The sequence below is a fragment of the Mugil cephalus genome, chromosome 5, assembly GCF_022458985.1.
Source record: "Mugil cephalus isolate CIBA_MC_2020 chromosome 5, CIBA_Mcephalus_1.1, whole genome shotgun sequence".
NCBI classification, from domain to species: domain Eukaryota; kingdom Metazoa; phylum Chordata; class Actinopteri; order Mugiliformes; family Mugilidae; genus Mugil; species Mugil cephalus.
In genome coordinates this window covers 12,107,840-12,123,780 of record NC_061774.1, presented here as the reverse complement: position 1 = coordinate 12,123,780, position 15,941 = coordinate 12,107,840, and the positions used below count along the sequence as shown (strand labels likewise).

The 15,941-nt window shown below is 42.7% G+C and overlaps 3 protein-coding genes across 18 annotated transcripts in view; all 3 read left to right on the top strand.

Annotated features, from left to right (window-relative positions):
* The window catches only part of LOC125008080 (protocadherin gamma-A11-like), a 191,503-nt gene that overhangs the window by 107,134 nt on the left and 68,428 nt on the right, over nucleotides 1-15,941 (top strand). The gene's annotated exons all lie outside the window — the stretch shown is intronic.
* Nucleotides 5,969-10,186, top strand: LOC125008109 (protocadherin gamma-A1-like). The gene has a single exon (XM_047585176.1). The coding sequence runs from the start codon at nucleotides 6,606-6,608 to the stop codon at nucleotides 9,000-9,002; it is 2,397 nt and encodes a 798-aa protein (XP_047441132.1). The 5' UTR covers nucleotides 5,969-6,605; the 3' UTR covers nucleotides 9,003-10,186.
* LOC125008107 (protocadherin gamma-A11-like) lies at nucleotides 13,122-15,593 on the top strand. The gene has a single exon (XM_047585173.1). It carries the CDS (start codon nucleotides 13,191-13,193, stop codon nucleotides 15,591-15,593), a length of 2,403 nt encoding a protein of 800 aa, XP_047441129.1. The 5' UTR covers nucleotides 13,122-13,190.

Below are 15,941 nucleotides of genomic sequence, written 5' to 3'. Positions count from 1 at the left end.
ATTTCTGCAGTACTAATGAAGTCCTCTATTGTATAGTTTCGTAGTGTATAGTTTTTTGGTTTGTTTGTACTTTAATAACGTTTTCAGTGGCGAAATTTCCTGGTGCTTGTCAAATTGAATTCTTTTCCCTACAATATTTTCCCAACTCCGTGCTTTTCTGTAGTTCATTACTCTGTACTCTTAGGGCCGCTGTTGGCCAGTGTGTTGATGTTTGACGCTGGAAATGAATAAATCCTCCCTCGCCATGATAACATCACCGAGGGGGAGACATGTACCGTGTTAAAACGTCGGTGTACACTTAAAAGACGACGTTGCTGAAACTCCCTTTCTCTATATGTGGAATATTACGGGGGATCACTGTTTTGTTTTTTGTCTAAACTGTAGTGGACATTCGGTCATTCTGGAGCATAATTCGACCTTTTAATTTCGAGAAGAAAATGTCGAACAGAACAATGAAACGGCAAGTACTGATGTTTTCCTTAGTTCTTTATCTCAGCTCAGTTCTCGGACAAGTCAGTTATTCTATCCCTGAGGAAATGCCGAGTGGCTCTTTAGTCGGTAATATTGCTCAGGATTTGGGGTTGGACATAAAACGATTGAAATCTGGCAAAGCTCGCGTTTATACAGGGGACAGCGCAGGATACATCGAGCTAAATAAAGAACGCGGAGTCCTTCTCATCAAAGAGAGAATCGACAGAGAGGCCATCTGCAGACAGACTACGCCTTGTGCTTTGCATTTTCAGATCATTTTGGAGAACCCCATGGAGTTTTACAGTGTCACGATCGAGATAATAGATATAAACGACAATCCTCCTACATTTGAAAAAAGCGAAGTCAGTTTAAAAATCAGCGAGTCAGCTGTAATCGGAGGAAAATTTGTGTTGGATAGAGCAATTGATCGTGATGTCGGTAAAAATGGTCTTCAAAAATACGAGCTTAAACCTACCGATAATTTTGTACTTAAAAGAGACAGTCAGGGTGACGGAACAGAAAAGACAGAAATGGTTCTACAAAAGCCTCTCGATAGAGAAAAGGAAGATTTAATATCTTTAGTTTTAACAGCATTTGATGGGGGAGACCCGCAAATGTCAGGGACAATTCGGATTTTAATTACTGTGTTAGATGTCAACGACAATGCACCTGTTTTTACACAGTCCACATACAGAACCACTGTTTTTGAAAATGCCCCAGAGGGGACTGTGATTACAAGCGTTAGTGCTTCAGATGCGGATTATGGCACAAACGGGAGAGTAAGGTATTCAATTACAAACAGTTTAGATAACGCGCATGCGCTGTTCGATATAAACGAAGACAGTGGTGAAATCAAATTAACTGGAAATATTGATTATGAAAGTTCACGGAATTATCATGTTAATATCCGAGCAAGTGATGATGGCGGACTTACTGATTCATGTAAAGTCATAGTCGAAGTGGTGGATGTGAACGACAACAAACCAACCATTAATATAATGTCAAAATCAAACATGATATCTGAGCACTCTCAACCGAAAACTGTGGTAGCGATGATGAACGTGCAAGACCCAGATTCTGATCAAAATGGCAAAGTTCACTGTTTTATCAACGAAAACATCCCTTTGACTATTATGTCAACATCAACTAACTTCTATAGTTTAGTAACAGACGGTGAAATAGACAGAGAGAATGACTCTGAGTATAATATCACAGTGACCTGTTCTGATGAGGGAGTGCCCTCCCTCTCCAGCATCGTCACTCTCACCTTACAGATCTCAGACGTAAATGACAACGCACCTGTCTTTGAGAGGAGCTCATATGAGGCCTACATTGTAGAAAACAACACACCAGGACTCTCTATATTCACAGTGAAAGCCAGAGACGCTGACTGGAACCAGAATGCCCGTGTTTCTTACATACTGGAGGACTCCTCTGTTAATGGAGTGCCAGTCTCCTCATATGTGTCCGTTAGTGCTGATAGTGGAGTCATCCACGCAGTGCGCTCTTTTGATTATGAGCAGATCAAAGATTTCCAGTTCCATGTTAAAGCTCAGGATGGTGGATCTCCTCCACTTAGTAGTAACGTGACAGTGAAAATCATGATCCAGGACCAGAACGACAACCCTCCTCAGGTTCTGTATCCAGTCCAGACTGGTGGCTCTCTGGTGGCTGAGATGGTTCCTCGTTCAGCAGATGTGGGCTATCTGGTGACTAAAGTGGTGGCTGTTGATGTGGACTCTGGACAGAATGCCTGGCTCTCCTATAAACTACAGAAAGCCACAGACAGGGTGCTGTTTGAAGTTGGCTTACAGAATGGAGAAATCAGAACTATCCGCCAAGTGACTGATAAAGATGCTGTGAAACAAAGACTGACTGTTATAGTGGAGGACAACGGGCAGCCCTCTCGTTCAGCTACAGTCATTCTTAACGTGGCGGTGGCGGACAGCTTCCCTGAAGTGCTGTCGGAGTTCACTGACTTTCCACACGACAAGGAGTACAATGACAACCTGACTTTTTACTTAGTGTTGGCTCTGGCTGTAGTTTCCTTCCTCTTCATCACGTGTTTAGTGGTTATCATATCAGTGAAGATCTACAGGTGGAGACAGTCTCGCATCTGTATCACTCCAACCTCCCTGTGATTCCATATTATCCACCACGTTACTCAGACACTTTGGGGACAGGGACTCTCCAACACGTGTACAATTACGAGGTGTGCAGGACGACTGACTCCAGAAAGAGTGACTGTAAGTTCGGCAGAGCTGGTAGTCAGAACGTGTTGATAATGGACCCCAGTTCTACAGGAACGATGCAGCGGATACAGAATGAGAAGAGCATCTTGGATGAACCAGACTCTCCTCTAGAGGTGAGATTGTCTTGGTGTTGCCTTTCAAGTGACTTATACTTTGCCCAGTTTGTGTTTTGTTATTCATTATACTGACAGAGACTTATATGGAGAATGGATTTGTGTCAAGTTGTTTTTCTTTTTTCATATTTGTGGATCTACCTTCGAAAAGAATATTTCCTTCTACTCAAGATGTTTAAGATGTTAATAGCCTACCAGCTGCTCACTAGGTCTCTGAGCCAACTGATATGTTTATGTCTTGAGATATTTAAAAATTGACATAGAATTTAAAAAAAAAAAATTCGCTACCACTATCACCACTACTGCTGCTACTAGTACTACTACTACTACTACTAATAATAATAATTATTATTATTGTTATTATTATTATTATTATTATTATTATTATTATTATTATTATTATTATTATAATAAATAGCAATAATTACATTCACTTTCTTCTAATCATCTATCTATTGTTAACTTGTCCCAGCGTTTACTGTTTGCTGTACTGAACGCAAAGGGCCGCTATTGGCCAGAGTGTGGCAGTCTTAGACAGTGCTCATAAATGTACCTCCCCCTACATTAAGATCTGGTGCACAATGAAACAGACACGAATCGCCTTCCATCGTTTGCATGGAAAACTGCTCGCGGAAACCGAACGCTACACTGTTTTCTTGAATATATCCTTTGCGCAAGGTTGGGGATTTTAACATTTACGTGGATTACAGCTTTGTTAAACGGACGAAGGAATATTCCTATAACAATGAGACGGCAAGTACTGTTGTTCTTCTCGGTTCTCTTTTTCCCCTCGGTGTTCGGGCAGGTCAGCTACTCCATTCCTGAGGAAATGGAGAAAGGCTCACTAGTCTGTAATGTAGCTCAGGATTTAGGTTTGGATTTAAAAAGACTCAAATCGGGGAGAGCTCGCATTCATTCGGGAGACAGTACAGAATACATCGAGCTGAGTAGAGACAGGGGCGTGCTGCTTATCAAAGAGAGAATAGACAGAGAGACGCTGTGTGGAGAAACGACTCCCTGCGCTTTACATTTACAGATGATTCTGGAAAACCCGATGGAATTATTTCGAATAACAATAGAAATCGCAGACATTAATGATAACGCTCCCAGCTTTGCATCAACCGAGAAGCGGTTTGAAATCAGCGAATCAGCCGTTATTGGGTCTAAATTTGTACTTGAAAAGGCAATCGATGCTGACATTGGTGCTAACGGACTCCAAAGCTATTCTCTTAATCCAACAAACAACTTTGCGTTGAAGCTAGAGACTCAAGCTGATGGAAGTAAAAAAGTAGAAATGGTTCTGCAGAAGCCTCTTGATCGAGAGCAAAACGAACGGATATCACTATTGTTAACTGCTGTCGATGGCGGTCAGCCGCGTATGACAGGTACAATGCAGATAATTATAAACGTTTTAGATATCAACGACAATGCACCGGTTTTCACCAAGTCAGTTTACAAGGCAACAATAACGGAAAATTCCCCGAGAGGCACCAGTGTTATAACAGTTAGTGCATCTGACAAAGATGGAGGCTCTAACGGGGAAGTATCATATGCAATTTCAAACAGCAGACTTCGTTTATCTGACCTGTTTCAGATCAGTAAAAACACTGGAGAAGTTATCTTGATTGGTGAAATCGACTATGAAAAAACGAAGCTATTCCAAGTAGATATCGAGGCTACAGATAACGGAGGGCTCTCTGACTCCAGTAAGATTATAATAGATATCACGGATGTCAATGACAATAGCCCTCAAATGAAAATACTCTCTAAATCAGACAACATTTTAGAAGACTCTCCCGAGAATACCGTAATTGCTATGTTAAGCGTAAACGACCCCGATTCTGACAGGAATGGAGAGGTGAAGTGCAAGATTAATGATGACATTCCCTTTAAAATACAAAGTACAATGAATGGATTTTATAGTTTAGTGACTGAGGTCGCTTTGGATAGAGAAGTTGCGCCTCAATATAATATCACAGTGACCTGCTCTGATGAGGGAGTGCCCTCCCTCTCCAGCAGCGTCACTCTCACCTTAAAGATCTCAGATGTGAATGACAACGCACCTGTCTTTGAGAGGAGCTCATATGAGGCCTACATTGTAGAAAACAACACACCAGGTCTTTCTATATTCACAGTGAAAGCCAGAGACGCTGACTGGAACCAGAATGCCCGTGTTTCTTACATACTGGAGGACTCCTCTGTTAACGGAGTGCCAGTCTCCTCATATGTGTCCGTTAGTGCTGATAGTGGAGTCATCCACGCAGTGCGCTCTTTTGACTATGAGCAGATCAAAGATTTCAGTTCCATGTTAAAGCTCAGGATGGAGGCTCTCCTCCCTCAGTAGCAATGTGACAGTGAAATCATGATCCAGGACCAGAACGACAACCCTCCTCAGGTTCTGTATCCAGTCCAGACTGGTGGCTCTCTGGTGGCTGAGATGGTTCCTCGTTCAGCAGATGTGGGCTATCTGGTGACTAAAGTGGTGGCTGTTGATGTGGACTCTGGACAGAATGCCTGGCTCTCCTATAAACTACAGAAAGCCCAGACAGGGCGCTGTTTGAAGTGGGCTTACAGAATGGAGAAATCAGAACTATCCGCCAAGTGACTGATAAAGATGCTGTGAAACAAAGACTGACTGTTATAGTGGAGGACAACGGGCAGCCCTCTCGTTCAGCTACAGTCATTCTTAACGTGGCGGTGGCGGACAGCTTCCCTGAAGTGCTGTCGGAGTTCACTGACTTTCCACACGACAAGGAGTACAATGATAACCTGACTTTTTACTTAGTGTTGGCTCTGGCTGTAGTTTCCTTCCTCTTCATCACGTGTTTAGTGGTTATCATATCAGTGAAGATCTACAGGTGGAGACAGTCTCGCATCCTGTATCACTCCAACCTCCCTGTGATTCCATATTATCCACCACGTTACTCAGACACTTTGGGGACAGGGACTCTCCAACACGTGTACAATTACGAGGTGTGCAGGACGACTGACTCCAGAAAGAGTGACTGTAAGTTCGGCAGAGCTGGTAGCCAGAACGTGTTGATAATGGACCCCAGTTCTACAGGGACGATGCAGCGGATACAGAATGAGAAGAGCATCCTGGATGAACCAGACTCTCCTCTAGAGGTTGGTCAAATAGGATTAATTTCTATTGAAAAGTACTTTTATTAGATATGAGACAGATACTCTTGTTTTAAGTAGTAATTCAGGCGGCATTTCAGCACTTGGGACAGCGGCAAATACGACACACATCCACACTGATATTCTCGTTCTATTCTATTTTTTCCCCCTTTATCTATCTAGTTTCTTTAGTTTTCTCTTTTTAATTCATCTGACCAAATATCTATCAAGGTAATTTCAAATCGTAATTTTAATAGTGTGCGTGATGTGTAATTTTCATATTATTTTCGGCAATATTGACAGCCTATTTGTATTCCCATTGCTTTTCTTAATTGTTTTCTATGTACTTCCACGATTTCAACTCTTAGGGCCGCTGTTGCCCAGTGTGAAAGTTTGAATTGCTCTCGTAACACATCCTCCCAGTCGTCACCCTTTGCTGTTATTGAGGCACAGTCTCAGACGAAGAACGCACGTTTCAGAGATCAGATAATTGTACTGGACAATTACCGACGAGATTCCTTTATTGATGTGGAGTTTCATATATGTTTTTTTTTTTTCCTTCGGCTTCATTTTACATTTGACGGAATATTGCCCGTAAAACGGATTAAAAAACCGTAGCGCTGGCTTGTCAGCGGTGTCGGACAGAACAATGAAACGGCAAGTACTGGTCATCTCCATCTTCTGCCTCAGTTATGTTATCGGGCAGGTTACCTACTCAATTCCGGAAGAAATGGTACGGGGCTCTTTGGTCGGCAACATAGTGCAAGATTTAGGTTTAGATGTCAAGCGACTTAAGTCTGGGAAAGCTCGTATTTACACGGGAGACAGTGTTCAGTATATGGAGCTGAACAGAGAAAGGGGAGTCCTGCTCATTAAAGAAAAAATAGACCGCGAAGCCCTCTGCAGACAGACAACGCCTTGTGCTTTACATTTCCAAATCACGCTAGAAAGTCCGTTAGAATTATTCCCAGTTACAGTTGAAATTACCGACATCAATGATAATGCTCCAGTATTCCTAAAGGAGGAGAGGGTGTTTGAAATAAGCGAGTCCGCGGTCATCGGCTCCAAATTCATGCTCGAGAAAGCCATTGACCCTGACATCGGACAGAATGGCCTCCAGAGATACACTCTCAAACCGAGTGACAATTTTATGCTTAAATTGCACACTCAGTCTGACGGAAGCAAGAAAGTAGAAATGATTTTACAGAAGCCTTTGGACCGAGAAAAACAAGATCATATTTCTTTAATTTTGACTGCCGAGGATGGGGGCGAACCGCAAATGACAGGAACAATGCGGATTCACGTTACTGTTTTAGATGCAAACGACAATGCGCCTGTTTTTAGTAAAGCGATTTACAGAGCAAGCATTACAGAAAACTCTTTAAAGGGAACACTTGTAACGAAAGTCACTGCTTCTGATGCAGACAAAGGCTCAAATGGAGAAGTGACATATGTCATTGGAAATAGCATGGATTCTGTTTCGAAATTATTTCACATTAATAGTGAAGGTGGTGTGATATTAGATGGCCCAATGGACTATGAAAAGGAAAGAATATATAGCCTCGACATAGAAGCAATCGATCAAGGGGGTCTTTCTGACTCCAGTAAGATAATAATTGATGTTACTGACGTGAACGACAATAGCCCAATTGTAAATATGATATCAGCATCAGGTTCGGTGCCAGAAGATTCAGCCCAGAATACAGTAATCGCTTTAATAAGTGTAAATGATCCCGATTCTGACAATAATGGGAAAGTCACTTGTGTGATAAACGGAAATATCCCCTTTAACATTAAAGTTACTTCGAATAATTTCTATAGCTTGGTGACAGACAGTGATTTAGACAGAGAGAGAGCCTCCGAATATAATATCACAGTGACCTGCTCTGATGAAGGAGTGCCCTCCCTCTCCAGCAGCGTCACTCTCACCTTACAGATCTCAGATGTGAATGACAACGCACCTGTCTTTGAGAGGAGCTCATATGAGGCCTACATTGTAGAAAACAACACACCAGGCCTCTCTATATTCACAGTGAAAGCCAGAGACGCTGACTGGAACCAGAATGCCCGTGTTTCTTACATACTTGAGGACTCCTCTGTTAATGGAGTGCCAGTCTCCTCATATGTGTCCGTTAGTGCTGATAGTGGAGTCATCCACGCAGTGCGCTCTTTTGACTATGAGCAGATCAAAGATTTTCAGTTCCATGTTAAAGCTCAGGATGGAGGCTCTCCTCCACTCAGTAGCAACGTAACAGTGAAAATCGTGATCCAGGACCAGAACGACAACCCTCCTCAGGTTCTGTATCCAGTCCAGACTGGTGGCTCTCTGGTGGCTGAGATGGTTCCTCGTTCAGCAGATGTGGGCTATCTGGTGACTAAAGTGGTGGCTGTTGATGTGGACTCTGGACAGAATGCCTGGCTCTCCTATAAACTACAGAAAGCCACAGACAGGGCGCTGTTTGAAGTGGGCTTACAGAATGGAGAAATCAGAACTATCCGCCAAGTGACTGATAAAGATGCTGTGAAACAAAGACTGACTGTTATAGTGGAGGACAACGGCCAGCCCTCACGTTCAGCTACAGTCATTCTTAACGTGGCGGTGGCGGACAGCTTCCCTGAAGTGCTGTCGGAGTTCACTGACTTTCCACATGACAAGGAGTACAATGATAACCTGACTTTTTACTTAGTGTTGGCTCTGGCTGTAGTTTCCTTCCTCTTCATCACGTGTGTAGTGGTTATCATATCAGTGAAGATCTACAGGTGGAGACAGTCTCGCATCCTGTATCACTCCAACCTTCCTGTGATTCCATATTATCCACCACGTTACTCAGACACTTTGGGGACAGGGACTCTCCAACACGTGTATAATTACGAGGTGTGTAGGACAACTGACTCCAGAAAGAGTGACTGTAAGTTCGGCAGAGCTGGTAGTCAGAACGTGTTGATAATGGACCCCAGTTCTACAGGGACAATGCAACGGATGCAGACTGAGAAGAGCATCCTGGATGAACCAGACTCTCCTCTAGAGGTGAGATTGTCTTGGTGACATTAAATTCTTCAACTTATGACATTATGGCATGCTTGTTGTGCTGCCTTGGAGATGACTTATACTTTGCCCAATTTGTGTTTTGTTTTTGTTATGCTGATGGATACTTCTATGGAGCAGGGATTTGTGGAAAGTTGTATTTCTGGATTTATATGATCTTTACTCTCGAAAAAATGTTTCATTCTTCTCATAAACCTTCAGATCTTGTTTACAGCCATCAGCTGCTCACTTGGGTTGTCATTGAGTCAATCCTATAACCTGTACGGTACTGAGATATTTAAAAATTTATATAGAATTTTACTGCTGCTTCAACTTCTACCAATGATAATGAAAAAATAACAGTAACTATAATAAAAGTAATAATAATTTCCTTCAAATGTAACCCCCCTTACTTTAAGATCTTGCACACAATGAAACAGACACTAACCACCTTCCATCTTGTTCATGGAAAACTACTCGCAGAAACCGAATGTTGCTCTCTTTTGTTGAATATATCCTTAGCACAGTGTTGGAAATTTTATTCAATCAGACGCTGCTCTAGAGGTTTGACTTTTACATCATACGAGTTCTTATCCTTTTACAACTTGTTAAAATTACATGAATTAAATTGATGTTCTTTAGTCCATCTTGTTACATTTCAGCACCTGAGACAGTGACAGAGTTGGTCTTTGAAAGTGTTTTTGCTTTTTTGTTTTTTTGTTCACTGATTCTACCAATTACATGTTCTATATTGTTTTCCATTCGTGTGGGAAAATATATGCATGCAATAATCGCCTTATAGTATATTTATAAATGCAATCCCGGTACCTTTAACAACATAACATACCTGCATACCATTTTATCGCCTTGCGTCAATGTCATTGGATCAACAGCAAATACTGTCATTTTTAAAACAATTTCCTGCAGTTTCGCACCATGTACTCTTAGTGACGCTGTAGTCCACTATGTTCCTCTGCAAGAGGATATTGTCAACAGTGGGCTACCTCCCAATCTTAAAACGCCAACGAAGAGAGAGGCATTTTCTATAAAGCACACGACGCGCTAGAGCCGGGACAAAACACATCATCTTGCATGGACTATTTTCTTTGTCGTGGAATATATTCTGATTGTCTGCCACCTGGAGTTGATACTGATTGGCTTTATTTTGTAGTGAAACGTTGTTTTCTGCGTCTAAGGTAGCATCGAGGAGAACAATGAGACGGCAAGTACTGTTTTTCATCTCGGTCCTCTTTGCCAGTCCAGTGCCTGGGCAGGTCAGCTACTCAATTGATGAGGAAATGCCAGTAGGTTCTGTAGTTGGAAAAATAGCAGAGGATTTAGGGTTAGATGTCGAGCGACTGAAATCGCGTAAAGCCCGTGTCTTTTTTGGTGATAGCAGAGAGTACATTGAGCTCAATAAAGACAGGGGAGTGCTCCTAATCAAAGAGCGAATAGACAGAGAGACGTTCTGCGGCCAGACAATGCCCTGTGCTCTACACTTCCAAATCATTTTAGAGAAACCTATTGAATTTTACAGAATAATAGTGGAGATTGTGGACATAAATGATAACCCCCCCGTGTTTGAGAAAGGCGACATCAGTTTTAAAATAAGCGAGTCCGCTGTCGCCGGATCGAAATTTGATCTTGAACGGGCGGTGGATTTAGATGTTGGTATAAATGGTCTCCAATCCTACGTCCTGAAACCAACTGATAATTTTGCTCTAAAATTACACAATCAAGCGGACGGCTCTAGGAATGTTGAAATGATATTAAGACAACCTCTCGATCGGGAAAAAAATGAAAATCTGTCTCTAGTATTGACGGCTGTAGATGGAGGAGAGCCTCAAATGTCTGGAACAATGCAGATTTTTATCACGGTGTTAGATGCTAATGATAACGCACCCGTTTTCACTAAGGCGGTGTATAAAGCCACTGTTGCGGAAAATTCACCAAAGGGTGCAATTGTAACCAAAGTGAGTGCATCAGACGCTGATCAAGGATCGTATGGAAGAATAACGTATTCGATCAGAAATACGTTAGATGATGTCAGACATTTGTTTGAAGTAAATGAACATACAGGAGAGGTTAGACTGACTGGAAACATTGATTATGAAAAGTCACGAAATTACTTAATAAATGTACGTGCAAGTGACGAAGGAGGTCTGACAGACACGTGCAAAGTAATCGTCGACATTACAGATGTAAATGATAATAATCCCCTTATAAATGTAATGTCTGAAACAGATATTATTTCTGAAGATATCAAAAGTAACACCGTTGTAACAATAATTAATATTCAAGACATTGACGACGGTGAGAATGGAAGGGTCAGATGCACCATAAATGATAATATCCCGTTCTTATTAAAGTCCACAGAAAATAATTTCTACAGCTTGATGACGGACAGTGATTTAGACAGAGAGAGAGCCTCCGAGTATAATATCACAGTGACCTGCTCTGACGAGGGAGTACCCTCCCTCTCCAGCAGCGTAAGTCTCACCTTAAAGATCTCAGACGTAAATGACAACGCGCCTGTCTTTGAGAGGAGCTCATATGAGGCCTACATTGTAGAAAACAACACACCAGGTCTCTCTATATTCACAGTGAAAGCCAGAGACGCTGACTGGAACCAGAATGCCCGTGTTTCTTACATACTGGAGGACTCCTCTGTTAATGGAGTGCCAGTCTCCTCATATGTGTCCGTTAGTGCTGATAGTGGAGTCATCCACGCAGTGCGATCTTTTGACTACGAGCAGATCAAAGATTTTCAGTTCCACGTTAAAGCTCAGGATGGAGGCTCTCCTCCACTCAGTAGCAACGTAACAGTGAAAATCGTGATCCAGGACCAGAACGACAACCCTCCTCAGGTTCTGTATCCAGTCCAGACTGGTGGCTCTCTGGTGGCTGAGATGGTTCCTCGTTCAGCAGATGTGGGCTATCTGGTGACTAAAGTGGTGGCTGTTGATGTGGACTCTGGACAGAATGCCTGGCTCTCCTATAAACTACAGAAAGCCACAGACAGGGCGCTGTTTGAAGTGGGCTTACAGAATGGAGAAATCAGAACTATCCGCCAAGTGACTGATAAAGATGCTGTGAAACAAAGACTGACTGTTATAGTGGAGGACAACGGGCAGCCCTCTCGTTCAGCTACAGTCATTCTTAAGTGGCGGTGGCGGACAGCTTCCCTGAAGTGCTGTCGGAGTTCACTGACTTTCCACACGACAAGGAGTACAATGACAACCTGACTTTTTACTTAGTGCTGGCTCTGGCTGTAGTTTCCTTCCTCTTCATCACGTGTTTAGTGGTTATAATATCAGTGAAGATCTACAGGTGGAGACAGTCTCGCATCCTGTATCACTCCAACCTCCCTGTGATTCCATATTATCCACCACGTTACTCAGACACTTTGGGGACAGGGACTCTCCAACACGTGTACAATTACGAGGTGTGCAGGACGACTGACTCCAGAAAGAGTGACTGTAAGTTCGGCAGAGCTGGTAGTCAGAATGTGTTGATAATGGACCCCAGTTCTACAGGGACGATGCAGCGGATGCAGACTGAGAAGAGCATCCTGGATGAACCAGACTCTCCTCTCGAGGTTAGAATTGTGCAGTACTGACAACCCCCTACTTTTTTATTTTATTTGTCTAGTGTTTGTTGTTTGCACTCCATCACGCTTTAGCACCATGGAGAGCGAACCTGCAGCATCTCCCGCTTTTCTCTTTTCTTCTTATATTTCTCATTTACCTGTGTATATTTTCTCTGTTTCATTCACATTACAATTTTATGTTTCTTGTGTGTAAAACTGCAGTTTTGCACACGTTTGCTGTATAAAACATCATCGTTGCTGTTTATTATATTGCATTTTCTTCATCAGTTATTGATATTGAAAGAGATAAAGTAGTTTTACCTCATAAACTGCAGTTTCGTGTTTCGAACTCAGTGGGCCGCTGTTGACCAACACCGTGATAATAACATGACATGTACGTGAGGACGTCCTCTGTTCCTTCGCAGAGGCGATTCGCTTTTACATATACCACATCGTCGACAGTCGATGCAACGGCAGGCACGGAATACCAATGAGGAATAATTTTGTCGTTCGTTTTTTAATGTAAGGCAATCGTTTGCTGGTTGATTTTCATTGGTAAAGCTGATTGCAAAAGTGGAATAACATTTTACTTTGGTTCGACGGATGTGCCTGATAGAACAATGAAACGGCAAGTACTGTTGTTGTTCTCGGTCGTCTTTCTGCGTTCAGTCGTCTGCCAGGTCAGCTACTCCATTCCCGAGGAAATGGCCAAAGGCTCTTTGGTCGGTAACATAGCTCAGGATTTAGGTTTAGATGTGAAACGGTTACAAGCGGGCAAAGCTCGTATCCACACGGGAGACAGTGTCGAGTACATTCAGCTTAACAAGGAAAGGGGACTCCTCACGATGAAAGAAAAAATAGATCGTGAAGCTCTCTGTGGCCAGACAACGCCTTGTGCCTTACATTTTCAGATTGCCTTAGAAAACCCGATAGAAATTTTTCCAGTAACCGTCGAAATCACAGACATCAATGATAATTCTCCCGTATTCGAAAAGGAGGAGAGGAGATTTGAAATAAGCGAGTCTGCAGTCATCGGCTCCAAGTTCATGCTAGAAAAGGCAATGGACCCTGACATAGGACTGAATGGTCTTCAGAGCTACACACTGAAACCCAACGACAATTTTATTCTTAAATTGCACGGTCAGTCTGATGGCGGAAAAAAAGTCGAGATGATTTTACAAAAACCGCTGGATAGAGAGAAGCAGGAGTTTGCATCGTTATTATTAACGGCTGTAGACGGAGGTGAGCCGCAAAGGTCTGGGACTATGCAAATTCATATTACAGTATTAGACATTAATGATAACGCTCCTGTTTTTACGCAAGCGGTTTACAAAGCAGGCGTGAACGAGAATTCAGTTAAGGGTACATTCATTACCAAAGTCAGTGCCTCTGACGCAGACAAAGGCTCCAATGGCGAGGTTAGCTACTTAATAGGCAATAGCATGACAGGTGTGTCAAAATTATTCCACATTACAGAAGACGGTCATCTTATATTAAATGGCCCTGTAGATTATGAAAAGGCCAAAAAATATGAGATTGATGTGGAGGCGGTGGACCGAGGAGGTCTTTCAGATTCTAGCAAAGTGATTATTGATGTAAGTGACATTAATGACAACAGCCCTGTTATAAAAATAATATCATCTTCAAATTCAATAGCGGAGGGTTCGCTTTCGAACACAGTGGTAGCTGTAATGAGTGTAAATGATCCTGATTCTGAAGAAAATGGGAAGGTCCGATGTGTGATTAATAAAAATACGCCGTTTTCAATTACTTCTACATCAAGTAATTTTTATAGCTTAGTGATAGACAGTGATTTAGACAGAGAGAGAGCTTCTGAGTATAATATCACAGTGAACTGCTCTGATGAGGGAGTGCCCTCCCTCTCCAGCAGCGTCACTCTCACCTTACAGATCTCAGATGTGAATGACAACGCACCTGTCTTTGAGAGGAGCTCATATGAGGCCTACATTGTAGAAAACAACACACCAGGACTTTCTATATTCACAGTGAAAGCCAGAGACGCTGACTGGAACCAGAATGCCCGTGTTTCTTACATACTGGAGGACTCCTCTGTTAATGGAGTGCCAGTCTCCTCATATGTGTCCGTTAGTGCTGATAGTGGAGTCATCCACGCAGTGCGCTCTTTTGACTACGAGCAGATCAAAGATTTTCAGTTCCACGTTAAAGCTCAGGATGGAGGCTCTCCTCCACTCAGTAGTAACGTAACAGTGAAAATAATGATCCAGGACCAGAACGACAACCCTCCTCAGGTTCTGTATCCAGTCCAGACTGGTGGCTCTCTGGTGGCTGAGATGGTTCCTCGTTCAGCAGATGTGGGCTATCTGGTGACTAAAGTGGTGGCTGTTGATGTGGACTCTGGACAGAATGCCTGGCTCTCCTATAAACTACAGAAAGCCACAGACAGGGCGCTGTTTGAAGTGGGTTTACAGAATGGAGAAATCAGAACTATCCGCCAAGTGACTGATAAAGATGCTGTGAAACAAAGACTGACTGTTATAGTGGAGGACAACGGGCAGCCCTCTCGTTCAGCTACAGTTATTCTTAACGTGGCGGTGGCGGACAGCTTCCCTGAAGTGCTGTCGGAGTTCACTGACTTTCCACATGACAAGGAGTACAATGACAACCTGACTTTTTACTTAGTGCTGGCTCTGGCTGTAGTTTCCTTCCTCTTCATCACGTGTTTAGTGGTTATCATATCAGTGAAGATCTACAGGTGGAGACAGTCTCGCATCCTGTATCACTCCAACCTCCCTGTGATTCCATATTATCCACCACGTTACTCAGACACTTTGGGGACAGGGACTCTCCAACACGTGTACAATTACGAGGTGTGCAGGACGACTGACTCCAGAAAGAGTGACTGTAAGTTCGGCAGAGCTGGTAGTCAGAACGTGTTGATAATGGACCCCAGTTCTACAGGGACGATGCAGCGGATGCAGACTGAGAAGAGCATCCTGGATGAACCAGACTCTCCTCTGGAGGTTGGAATTTTTCAATTCTAACAAACGTTTACTTTTATTCTTTCAGTTCTATGGTAAGGTGTCACCATTAGCACTCCACATTGATTCAGTACCTTGGACAGTGAAAAACAACTCTCTTTTATTCTCCTTAAAATTCCTACTTTACCTTAACTTTGTCTTTTTCACACAGTACGGCTCAATATCTTTGTGTTTAGCCAGTATGTTTGCCATTCATTTAGAGGAATTGTGATACAATTTTAGAAAAGTGGCTTTCGCCTAAAACAGTATGTTTTTCTCTACATTGTAGTCAGCTATTTTAGCTCTACCGACACAGTGAAATTTTCTGCTCATCTTCTCTTCTACTGTAGCTTTTTGCTTTGTTCTGAAAAG

Excerpts from the sequence above, each read along its gene's own strand:
- LOC125008107 (XM_047585173.1), top strand. The coding sequence starts at position 13,191 with ATGAAACGGCAAGTACTGTTGTTGTTCTCGGTCGTCTTTCTGCGTTCA.
- LOC125008109 (XM_047585176.1), top strand. The coding sequence starts at position 6,606 with ATGAAACGGCAAGTACTGGTCATCTCCATCTTCTGCCTCAGTTATGTT.